General features: G+C 49.1%; 1 protein-coding gene across 18 annotated transcripts in view; it reads right to left on the reverse strand.

Moving 5' to 3' along the window:
- The window catches only part of CAMK2G (calcium/calmodulin dependent protein kinase II gamma), a 173379-nt gene that overhangs the window by 56306 nt on the left and 104161 nt on the right, over positions 1 to 12912 (reverse strand). For 16 of the 18 annotated variants that reach the window (XM_073352887.2, XM_073352886.2, XM_073352888.2 and 13 more), the window contains exons 7-12: positions 12567 to 12669; positions 11604 to 11687; positions 10613 to 10707; positions 7704 to 7826; positions 5120 to 5203; positions 4502 to 4544 (exon numbers count right to left, since the gene is read on the reverse strand). In XM_073352887.2, coding sequence (XP_073208988.1) covers positions 4502 to 4544; positions 5120 to 5203; positions 7704 to 7826; positions 10613 to 10707; positions 11604 to 11687; positions 12567 to 12669 — 532 coding nt within the window. The remainder of the gene's footprint in view (positions 1 to 4501; positions 4545 to 5119; positions 5204 to 7703; positions 7827 to 10612; positions 10708 to 11603; positions 11688 to 12566; positions 12670 to 12912) is intronic. The other 2 variants (XM_073352890.2, XM_073352899.2) reach the window with 2 other exon arrangements.

Consider the following 12912-nt stretch of genomic DNA (forward strand, 5'->3'; position numbering starts at 1 on the left):
GAATATTTATTTATTACTATTCGCTCAGGTCTACAGTTTAACATTTACGGGCGCGCACACTGTCTGCAGATCCAGTCTCCCTGTCAGAGGTATAAAGGACTCTATTCTTAGAGCTGTCCCCTGCTCGCCTCAACCAAACTAGCTATAAAAACCTTCAGATGAGAGGATGAAGGCGGGTCAACTTGAATCTGTAGAGGCAACATGTGGAGAACTCCAGTTATTGCCAGGTTAGCTTCTTTTCTCCCTCACAAAGCTGCCTCTGCTGCTCCTCCCCATAGATGAGCAAGCAATAGCAATTCCCAACAACAGGGCTGAGGAGTGAGTGGTTAAAGATGGAGGATCAAGCACAAGGTCTAAGCATACTTAAATCCCACTTATGGTCTATTTTGAGAGTTTAAGGGGTGCACAAGACTGGCGATGGCCCACTGCATGGCAGTGAATTTCACCCTGAATGACAACTGCTCTACAAATGATCATCCAGTTTAGATCCAGAGCTGGCAAATGATGTTGATTTTGAACTTCAAGTGGCAGCCTTACAAATCTTGGTGATAGATACATTATGGAGACAAGCTGTGTAGATGGCCACTCAACTGACAGAATGAGTTCCAAGTTCCTCCAGTCTAGAGCTCATTTGGTTGTACTCGGCTTGGCTACTGAGTTTCATCCATCTGGATAATTTTTGGATATATCTCACTTCCCTCAAAGGCTATAAACAAACAGGATAACTCTCAAAAGTAGTAACTCCATTTTTGACATCTAATATATGCAGTCTAGCCACTCCCCCAAACCCCCATGAGTGTGTTATGAGGCTGCAGGGGACGAGACCAGAAGAGAGAGATGGTTTGTTTCAGATGAACGTCTGAAGTCAATTTGGGCAGAAGTTTTAGGTGAGCACTGCTTCGTAAAGAAGGTTCAGTGTCAGAGTTTGGATTTCACTCACCCCTTTGGCAGAGGAGATAGCTACCAGGGAGCTAACAGTGGCTCCCAAGTGGTTCAAGGGATGTAGTCATAGGCCTGGCACCTTGAACTGATGGATAACAGTGTATGGCTGAATGAAGACAAGGTCCTTTAAGCAGAATAGTGAAATGCTGAGTTCAGGTTAACTGTACCTTAACTGTGGAAAGGGATCAAACCAAGATATCTCTAGTAACTGATTGAGGATTAGAGGAGCCAAGCAGTGTGAGGGGTAACACATTACTACTACTACACACCTAAGAAAAGAAATGTATCCATTTACAAACACATGATTTTCTGGTGGCAGGAACATGCAACTGCGACAAGCCTGCTGCTTCACCCCTTCTGAATACACCACCCTACCAGACATTAAGAGCTCAAGACCCAGGCCTCCAAGCATCGTGACTGAACTGGAGGAGAGTTTGACCTTTGAGAGTAGTAGGACTAGCCAAGGCTTGAGACATCACAGGCAGATCACAGCATGGAACCTAGCCCTGTCCCATTTCAATCCCTCCAATGGGAATGGGGAACAGGGTGACTCCAGTTGGAACCCTTTCCTAGCAAATCCAGGACCCCTGACTGGTCTGACATGTGCAAGGCACCTGAAGCTTTGCTTTTAGAAGTGTACTATCAGGTGACCCTGCCTTCTCTAGACCAAAGACTGGAGGTTCGGAAGAAAAACAAGACCTTGTTGTGTGAAACATACAGTCAGGTTTCCTGGCTGGCGAGGACTAAGCTGAGCATTGCCAGCCAGATCTCCCTGGCTGGATCTATCAACCCTTTGTTTATAAGCAGGGTGCCTTCTCCTTTATCTCCAGCAAGCCAGCAAGTTTGTGCACCTTCTCCAGGACTGCAGCAACTGGAAAGTCCAAGGGCTAAGCTCAGCTTAGCATCATTTCCTGTAATGCCTTATTGTTGTCATCACAGCAAGGAGACCAACTTAAACTAAATTTTATCTACTCTTCCTCCTCCTCCAATGCAGAGAGGTCACCTCTCAAATGAGCCTGCCACTGCCAAGAGATGGTCTCATGCCCCAAGAGCCATAAGGCCCAATTGGTCATACAATCCAAGACTTGGCATCCCCACTTTCACTGACATGTTAGAGGTCTGACCTCTGACCAGGCAAATATAATAGGTAAGCCATCAGCAGGGGAAATAGGAGCAAAAGGTAACCACATACTGGACTGGGTTGTAGATTTGTAAGGCTGCACATGAAGGGGAGACCTCTGTATCAGAAGTATTAAAGTGGCCCAGGATGGCTCTGAAAGCTCTTTAGAGAAATCTCACATTACAGCAGCCTCTGAAAGTTTGTTTTTGTGGAGTCTCCCCCATCAATGAGCATGGGAGGTTTGGAACTAGGAGACCAGCTCTGTAGGTTCATAGCACTTCTTTCAGGCTTCTTTCTCAGAGTGTCTCCAAGTCTCTGAATCGAGTAGTACAGGGGTTCAGAATAGGCCACCAGACCCAAACATTTCCTCCTCTTTTTAGTGATGAAAAAAACTCCTGGATCCAACTACTGGCTCTTGAGATACAGACGAGTGAGCAGACCAAGACTCCTCCAGCATGCTTCTAGGTCCGGGAATAAAGGATGCACATCCAAGCACCACTGACTTCTCCCAGGCATTTCAAGTACCCAACATGCTGGTCTACAAGGGACATTTTCTGACCCAAAGAGATGTGTTCCAAACCCAAACCCTTTCCCAGTCGCATCATAAGTAGAGTGCAGAATTAGTCTTACAAAATATTAATTCAGTACTATTATTTATTGTAAACACTAGCCTAAGAATTAACAACTACATTAACATTTAAACTAAACCCAGCTGTGTCACTGAGCGAAGGAAAACAGACCCACGACCGCTTGTACCAGTGGGAAGAGGGGAACTGAGGACGGTTATAGGGGAAAGGGTTTTCACCCCTGAGCTGATGCAATGGCTGCATGAGAGCACACAGGCCCTCCTAACAATTAAACTGCTTTAGAATCACTCTAGGCCCACAAGGTCTGGCTTTCAGCTCCTGCAGACACATTTCCCGGGGCTATGTGCACACCACAGCTGGGAGGTGCAATTCCCAGCACAAGCAGACGGATTGGCGCTAGCATGCTAAAAATTGCAGCGTGGACATTACTGCACGGGCGGGGACGCGGGCTGGCCACCGGAGCGCCGACTCAGGGGATCAAGAGGCCTTGGATTTTTGAAAGCTAGTCTGAGCCACTGCCCATGCTGCAACATCCACACTGCGACTTTTAGTATGTGTCCGTCTCCATGCGCTGGGAATCTCACCTCCCAGCTGCAGTGTAGATGGACCCTTTGCACAATGACCAGGGAGCGTGCGTAAAAACTGCTGCTACAGCCAGCCTGATCCTTCTCCACGTCCTGACATGCCTGCACAGACTTAATGTGTAGCGGGACCAAGGATCAATTCTCAAGCTCCAGTGGGCTGCCCTGCTACATTTTTGGGGTTTGGTGCACAGGTCTTCTATTTGAACACCACCACCAGAATGACACGAATTCCAGCTGGAAGGGAGATGCCACCTGGATTTCACGAGTGAGTGCACATGCGCCCTTTATTGTTGGCGTAATTAGGAGATTCCTGCATTATACCATAGATAGTATGTACTGGTGCCCACCATTAAAGCATTTAGCAAAGGGAAAAGGGATGGAGGAGATTCCATTATGGCTGCTTTTCATTAACCATCCCTAAATTACGCTCCAAATGGAGAATTGGTGTATGGACTGTAATACAGCCAGGCTCAGTAAAATTTGGATTGAATTACTGCCCAGACACTACCTTTTAAAGAGGAAAACATCACTCAGGGTGAGCGAGTGGTCTAAGCTATGACAGACACATGGGCACAGAAAGGCCACCCGCTTGAAGAGGCGTATCAGTTGGGGATAAACACTAATGATAGCACAAACCAGCAGCTTGGCAATTTTAACAAATTAAATGTACCTTTCAAAACACTCATTTGACTGAAACATTTGGATCTGTGTTTTCAGTAAGGGCACAGCACAGAATGCTCAGCAGGCAGCCAAACTAATGGTCACCGAGTCTCAGATGACCACAGCCAGTTCAGAGACAGAGATGGAAACACCTAATAGCTTGCATGTTTGAGATCCTTTCTGGTTGAGCCAGGGATACCCAGCACCCTAATGGCTACTCCCCCCTGCAAATATCATTACTTATCCAGTGGTGGAGCCAGGTCCTCAGGTCTGAGGGAACCACTGCAGCAGTTATAGTCCCTGATAACTAGGGTTTCCAAAGGGAAAACTGACAGATGCCAACTAGAACATCCCAAACATAAGCCTGCAATAAAACATGAGTGTATTTTGGTAGCAGACTGGATTCCCCTCTTGTTCCATATGCAGGCTCCTCTCCCAACCAGTCTAATGTTTCTCCCTGTTGGTCACTGGCCAGGGCAAAGCTAATGGATTTTGGAATGCTAAACAGAACAAGACCCCTCTCTTCTCTGACTCACCCCTAAAGGGTTAAAATGCATCCAGATCTATGAAGAAATAAGGGGGAAGGGATGAGGGTAGGGAGAACTTACCAGAAAAGTTCCGTGAGACCAGCATTGTTGTGAGGATTGCACCCTGTGGGGGAGAAGGAGAGAGCAGGGATAAATAGCGCTGCCTATCTCAGACAAGGGATGCAGAAACCCAAGTGGTTCAGGGTTAGACAGGCTACTGGGGTCCTCTCCACCTCCCAGCAGCTGCTATTCAACAGTTACTGGTGCTGGGAGCCAGGAGCCTGATCAGCATGGTAGACAACAGCTCTTAAGCATGGAGTGCTCATTTGGGTATTTCAGCTCTCTTTAAGTGGGGGCCAGGTGGGCATGGAGAGAACAGACCCTATGGGAAACTAATTTTTGTACCTACAGAAATCTCCCAACCTGCAAAGAAACTTCTAGAGCACCTTATATTAGAGGATTTCAAAAAGCACTTGACAAACAGTGAGCTAATCTTCAAGCACACCTTTGGCAAGGCAGGTATTTGCTCCACAGCACAGAGGGAGAAACTGAGGCACAGATAGGGGAAGTGATGTGGGGCACACTTCAAGTCAGAGGCAGAGCTTGGAAGAAATCCCAGCTCTCCCAGCCTTGTGCTTCAGCCAGAAGACCACCACCCTCCCCAATCCCAGCTCCCAAAAAAGGCAAACACCTACTCACCTTCAGCTTTCTTCTGGCATTGAACTTCCTCAAGCACTCCACAGTCTCTTGTCTGTGCATCATGGAGGCCACGGTGGATCGTTGCTGGAAGACAGGAACAAGGAAGGATTGTGAAATAATTGTAAACAAATCATCAAGTCGAGTTCTCCCTCCAGCTCTCCGTTCACACCCTACAGCCAATATGACCGAGCAGCTCAGCTCTGGGTGCCCTACTCCTAATGGACCCTGGCTCCAAACCGCAGAGACCTGGCGGCAGAAACCAACTGCAAGGTGACATTAACCACCCCCTGTGGCGAGAAGTTCTAAACAAGGTGGGTTGTTATCACAGACCCATGCCTGAAAAAGTTGAGTCATGAAAGAGCAATGTTCTCCATCATTCAGACACCAAAGAACAAAAACAGATTTGAGGCAAAAGTGCACAACCAGCAATTGCGCTGGGTGGGAGGAGGGGAGGGGAAGGGAAGAGGCGGATCTTGTTACTAAATCTCAAAAGGAAAATTTGAGCTGGCAAGTGAAGACCATTGTCTGCCTATCCTGATGACTCTTGGACAAGGCTGCTCTTCGAACCTGTGAGCATGACGCCTGCCCTCAGCACCCTGGCATCAGATGCAGAATATGATGTTCAGCATACTGCTGGGGAGTCATATGGCTCAGTCAGATAGTTCTACCACATCAGCCGACAGCCTGAGTGCAGTGTCCAGCCAGTGGGGTGCACTTGTCACCAGCACTCAGCTGGGGTCACATCAGCTGCAAGAGGAGCACTTCCCAGAAGTGCTGCCAGAGAGTCAGGGAACATTTGGAAACTGGAGGCTGATGCCAGACTGGCTCTTGTTCTAACACAGACCTACCAGTCTGCATTCGCTTTACAAGGACAGTGGGCGAAGGACTATCACGCTGACCCGTAGGCATTACAGATCTGCCATGAGCAGCTCTCTCTTGGTTCAGACAAATTCATTAAGACCTGGGAGAACAGCATACACTGTGCTCAGATTCTGCAAAGTTACGTAGGAAACCTCTACTGTGACCTCAAACCTAGCCACCCCTGCTCTCAAAGCTGGCTACAATCTGCACAGGCTGTTGTGGGGGGTGGGAAGGCTGGACCATCCTCTTTGAAAGAGCTTCTTGCTGTTAAAGTTCACACCGTCTCCTGTGAAGCCAGAGAAGCCTGAAGTCATTCCAGGTCTCTTGCTAGTTTGGCCTTAAATGGGCCAGAAAATACACTATGGGCTCTGTAGACAGCTTCACTGACCACAAAGCACAGCTGTCACTGGCACTAGGAGAACAGGAGTGCCCTGCACTGCCATTGGAAACGCACAGCCAAGACCAGTCGCTGCCTACTGGTGAGCACAGCAAGTGTCTAGAAAGGGAATCCGTGTAGGGTACATACACGGAGCATGTCGGGCACGCGGCGACAACTTTAACATAGGGGAAAGTGGGTGGGGACTGAAGTGATTTATGGAATGAAACCATTACACTTTGTAGAATGGCCAGCCAAGCCAACACGGGCGAAGAGGGAAACTGTCTCGGGACATTTCACATTAATCCTGCGATGTGGGCAGTTATTGCTTCTCAGACAGTGCCAGTCACAGGCACTGGGGCTGCAAGGCTCACAAAATGAAACACAGGTATTAGAGTACAGACACACAAACAGGGAAGGGCCAGAGCCTGAGCTGATGTGAATGAGCATATCATAGAATCATAGAATATCAGGGTTGGAAGGGACCTCAGGAGGTCATCTAGTCCAACCCCCTGCTCAAAGCAGGACCAATCCCCAATTATATCTCTGATGATGTCTCTGGAACTATGCCAATTTATAATGCATACAGTGTGTACACCACATATCAATTGGAATCGCCAATGAGATCTCTCTTGGGGAATGGGGGAAATCGCCACCTGTCAAGAACAAATTGTGAAGGTGGGTATGCACAATGAACACACTGGAAAGCGGAGGCATGCCTGTCTCTAGTGCACACTCCTTCCTTATGTGATTGAGAGAAACTCTCCCAATTATACTTCAGGATCCTCTTACCAGCTCTGCAGAAAATGGGAGAACAACCATGCTCCTGGTCTGGAAAGAAGACAGCTCTCAAGGGAGAGAACTAGTCAAAGCTGCTTCATGGCCACTAGCATTACACATATGGCTAGTGGCAATATGGCATGTTTGTAGGAGCCTGTGTGCCTGTGAAAAATGAAGAGGCAATACGACAAACGGGGGCTGGTATGCAACATTCAGGATGCCCAGGTGCCAGGCTATTCAAGCGGACATCTCCCTGGATACGGCACATGACGATGATCTGCATTGGTAATCAATGACTATTGGATAAAATAGCCTTGAAATTAAAAGCCATTTGTTCTGCATCTCTTCACTATAGCAGTGGTTAGATAAGGATATAAACCAGGTGGGCTTTTCCCATGGCAGCACCTACAAGCTCACAGTTCAAAGCATACAAACATGCTTGATTAGACAGCACCTGATTTCTCCCCCTAGCTCTGTCCTCCTGCTCTAGTAGCCTGTCCTCCCAGCACATGGCTTCAGCATGCACCATGGCATGACCTCCTAACAGGTGAGGAAGGAGACACTTACACAGACCCATGGGTGTTTGAGTGCTTGATCAGCTGTGATGCGTTTAGCCGGGTTTATCGTCAGCATCTGATTGATCAAGTTCTTTGCTTCAGGAGTCACTGTGTCCCACTCAGGTGACGGGAACTAGGAGGGAGAGAGGAGAAGAGATGAGATGCTGAACACAACCCTCCTTGCCCGCTGGAGGAAATCCATTCCACCACACCGAGCCCTGCTTAGGCTTTAACCCCTTTGGCACCACCACAGCTAGTTTGCACCCAGGGGACACAAACCTTCTGGTGACACCCACAGTGTGAAAATACTAAGGGACTTGACAAATAGCTGAAGACCATACATGCACCATTTTGATGGCTGTACAATGGATGTCCACGGGGCAGCCAAACAGTTCAAGGAGCCTTTCAGGATTCAGTCAGGCCTTGGGCTTTTACTCAAATCTGTAAGTCCATTCAAAGATCTGTAGCTTCCCTTCTTGAGCATTTGGTGCAGACATGAGAAAAACAGATGCCCGGTCTCCTTTAACCCACCCTCCTCCTCCTCCCACTCCCTGTCCCCACACACTAAAAAGCTGCAATCCTGTTTGTAATATCAGAAATTGTGGCCTGGGGAATGGGAGACATGTCAGAGGCTGGCAACATGTGGGTATGGAGATGAAGGGCAGAGATCTGAAGTCCTTGAACACACACCACTCTATGTGCAGTTCAGCACATCAGTACAGATGAGGACAGTGCCCCAGGTCTTCTGGGGTGTTGCAAATGAAAGCACAGTGAAACTGCAGGCACATCTGTACAGCAGCTGGGAGGTGTAACCCCCAGATCATGTACCTCTGCTCACACTAGCACCTAAAAATAGCAGTGTGGCCATGGGGTATGGGCAGCAGCTCAGGCCAGCTGGCTGTGTTTGCATTCAAGGGTCAGGTGGGACTGTACTCAGGCAAGTTGCCACCCGGGTAGCTGCAGCTATAGTGCTAATTGAAAAGTGCTAGCCGGAGCGGAGCCAGAGCATGCATGTCCGCCTGAGCTGGGGTCCCGGACACACCCTAAGTGGATGACAGCTCGGCCACCTGAGCGGAACATACAGCCTCTGAACACAGAGACGATCCAGAGGGCAGTTAAAGGGTCATGGTCACTTTAAGTCACCTGTGTTTAAAATAAGATGTCCTTCCCTGTGCTGTGAATATTTCCTCCAAGTATTAGAGCTGAAAAAAGCGTAAAGAGCTCCTTGACTTTTCCCATTCACACCATTAGCTTACGCTTTGTGCTCCTCTCAACACAGACCACAAAAATGCACTAGTCAGGGTCACACTTGCTGAGTGTCAGTTTCACATCCCTGGTCTCAGGCACAGTGCTGCCATGTCTGCGCTGCAAACATTGCAGAGGAGTGCTTAAAAACCTTCAGAAAACCCTGAGCTTTCATCTGGAGGTTATTTCCAAACCAAAAAAGATTCCTGGTCACATTCAAAAAACCCAAGTGCTGAGTCTAAACGCACCCCAGGGGCTTCCTCTGAAGTACAAACGTCCTATTTTCTGGAGACTGAAATTCACAATGGACACTTCCCGTTCAGTCAAGAGGTAAAATGGAGTACTTCAACACACACACACCCTGCCCCGGGCGGGGTGGACTACAGGAGATATTCTCTATTCCTATTAAAGTGGAAGTTGCTCCCTGCCATACACGGCACAGAAGGGGGCTGCAGGAACTAGTTCATGACAGTTAGACACTTTTGAAAATCTGAAGGGGGCTGAAAGTCAACGGGAGTTAGGGGGGTTGGGCACCTAACTCCCAGTCACCTGCCAGAGGAGTTGGGTGTCTAACCTCTTAGGTGCTTTGAGAATCCCACTCTGCATTCCTGCAGCAACACATTCTAAATGTAACATTTAGCATAAGAACCAGGAACACAGAAGAGAAGGAGCCTATGAACAAAAGGAGCAATAAGACAGAGTAGCACCTGGCAGCAGGGGAGGTTACTGGATTCCAGCAGAAACATCCTACTCCCACCATTCCATCTCCGGCTGCTCTGAGTTAAGTACGGGCACTGTGACTGCCCACAGAGCAAACCCCGCAGCTTCCCTGCAATGCGTATGCCAGCCACTCTTGGATCAATAGCTCCAGGTTTATTTCCCACTCCAACAGGCTCCAACAGGCTCCCTTCACTCAGGAAGATTTATTCCAAGTGTTCAAACTTCTGTAGTCAGAGAACAGTCACTAATGCTTAACCTCTCTGGCTCTAACCTCCCCACCAAGTCGCTACTCAGTCTGGTCAGACATCACGCTGCACCCTATGACCACCTGTCTAGCCACAGTCCCAAGAGCAGCTCCATGCTGACGCCTTCACCCCCACTACAGCCTCTGATCCCTCATGCCAGTCCCAGTTTCCCCAGTGCCACCCCGTCCACCAGAACACTCACTGCTGGGCAGATCAGGACTTTTTCCACAGCTGCAGGCAAATTCCACTGTGGGGTGCAGTAGGCCATGAGCCACAGGTCAAGCGGTCTCTAGAGAGAGTTTCCCCACATTGTTCTATAAGGCATTGGTGGGACGAGATCCTTCCAGTTCACGCTCCTTATGTTCCCCTTGGAGAGTCAGTATCTGTATCTCCTCCAGCACTTCACTGCACTAAGCCCACGAGCGTAGAGCAGTTGAGTTTGGTAGTTTTTTCCTGACCCAATTAGCTCCCTGTACCCACAACCACGCCTCTGCCACCCCGGACCCCAATGGTAGCCCCACACAGTATCATGCTAAGCATGCAGCAAAAAGAAAGCCCAATGAACACAAGGCAGACACTCCAAGCACCACCTGGCACAGCAGCTGTGCGGCTGCCACCGGTCACCACAAGAAATGATGCCAGATTTTGGCTGGCTAGATGGCACAGGCTTTCTACACCATGCAGGTACTCAGCGAGGAAGTGTCCTTACGTCATAGGCTCCAGCTTTGATCTGCTGATAGAGCTTGTGCTGATCTTCATCCCAAAAGGGAGGGTAACCCACTAGCAGTATGTACAGGATCACTCCTGGGAGAGAGAGACAGATATGCTGTGGTTAGGTTCATTGGCTCTGATTACTCCTGTCCTCCATCTGTACACCCACTTCAGAGCTGAGGAGACCCCCCTTCCTGCCCTCTCAACATTCCTTCTCCAGTAGTGTCTGGGCTGAGACTTCAGTACCTTGGAGGTCTGAAAGTGATGGTGAACAAGGAGCAGGAGCAGCCCCAGGAGCCATCTCCCCTCAGCTGCTGGACTTGGTCCTGGCACACCAAGATCAGCTCTGATCCCCAGCTCCTAGGACAGAGCAGGCGCATGCTGTCCTTCTACCTCCCCATACATCACGGCTAGTGAGCCACAGCTCCCAGCTGCTTCCAGAAACCACGCCCAGTGAGGACACTGGAGAGCAAGGTTCTACAGGCGCTTCCAAGACTCTTCCATGCTGGCCTCACACGCTCGCAGGGCAGGAAAGCCTAACACCCAGGGGGCCTACAGGAATAGGTCTCTGCCACATATCAGTTCAGCATCCCCCAGGTCCTGGGGCTTTAAACTGATCAGTCTTCAGTTATATTTACACTTATGCTTCCTTTTTAGAAAGGAGCACCTACAGAACGAGCATTATAGAGCTAAACAATGGAGCGCTGGCTCGATGAGGCAAGGATGGGTTCTGACTATTTAGCCCTAGCAGAAGGCTCTGATGGCTTGTCTGAGCACAGGACTAGGAGTTAGGAGCAACTGAATTGCAATCCGTGCTCCATCAGCCCCATCTGCAACCTTGGGCACGTCACTTAACCCCTCTGTGCCTTCCTTTCCCTGTCTGTGAAAGGGGGATGAGGACCTTTCTAACAAGGGGCTGCGAAGAATGGCTGATGTTTGTAAACAATGCAGTGTCAGTGCAAAGCGTTATCACTGTTATGAGATCTTACCGCATGCCCATATGTCCACTGGTTTTCCATAAGGATCTTTTCTTAACACCTCAGGGGAGAGGTAGCCTGGAGTACCGGCAAACCCTGTCAGGAGAGGAACGACATGGGGCATACATAGTACCCAGCTAGAAAGATCTGCTGACTCCTACCACATGATCTGAAAACTGTAACATTTAACTTTCACAAGCCCATGCTTCCCCTCTTGCCTAGACTTCCCTGAGTTACCTCTGTGGAAGCCAATGGACACAGGAAAGGGAAGGCAAAGGAATGGGTTGACAGTCCACCAGCTCAAAATGCTATAAGCAAGCAAAGAGCGAGCAGTGAATGGGATCATGTCACCCTCTAGAGCACAAGTCCTTGTGCCACATCTAGACCATGGCTACCCGTGTGGTTTGGAGTTAGAAAACAAACCCTGGCTCATGGTTTAGCCAAAGGATGTGAACAGACCCACAGCAATTGCTATCTCTCAGGAATGTTCAGACAGAAAAGATCTGGTTCCTAACTCTGCTATACCTCGAGAGAGACAAGCCCAGACCCAAACACACCTGAGGAGTCCAGGTCAAGGCCTGGACTTTGCAGCTGTCCCCATTTATACAAAAAGGGGAAACAAAATCCGCAGATCCCAACACTCCTGAGGAACGGGAAAAGTTTGTATCAGGGTGTGGACTTTGCAGCTGGGGCAGCTCTGTGACTAACTCCTACTGTACATTTGGGAAGGAAAACAAGAGGGGAGATTCAGCCTTAAGGCTCAAATATGGTCACATTTTCTCTCTTGCTCCCATTTTACCCAGTCCAAAGGCCCCAGAAGCAGGAGTGCTGGGCAAGGAAGGTGTGGCACTGAACTTGTCTAATAGTTAGCTGGAAGATGTCAAGCCCAAATAAACTAGACCCTTCCTAAGGCCTGGCATGTCCAAAGGAAGCTGGAAGGGGCAGCTAGAAAAGGGAAGGCTCAGATCTTCTTACCAAACCAGGCCTGCTGCTCCCCCTGCACTTCTATAGCCAGTCCAAAGTCGGCCAGTTTGACAGCAGCACTCTTACACTTACTTGCCAGTAGCAAGTTCTCAGGCTGGGGAAAGGAGAGAGAAGAGAAAGGAGGGAGGGGTGGGAGAAAGAGAAATCTACATTAATCTCCTTTCCTCGATGTTTCGATCTGTTTAAATTCAGTCAAGGGCCCTGTGTGAAAGCAGCCATTCACCTAAGGCCCAGCAATTGCCAATGGCCTTGTTGATGGAAGGGGAGAGCCTCCTCCGTTTCACACTCATCTCATCTCCCTTTGCTCTCACACGCAATGCAAGCGCTGCTCCCAGCC

The sequence above is a fragment of the Lepidochelys kempii genome, chromosome 7 (genome assembly GCF_965140285.1).
Source record: "Lepidochelys kempii isolate rLepKem1 chromosome 7, rLepKem1.hap1, whole genome shotgun sequence".
NCBI classification, from domain to species: domain Eukaryota; kingdom Metazoa; phylum Chordata; order Testudines; family Cheloniidae; genus Lepidochelys; species Lepidochelys kempii.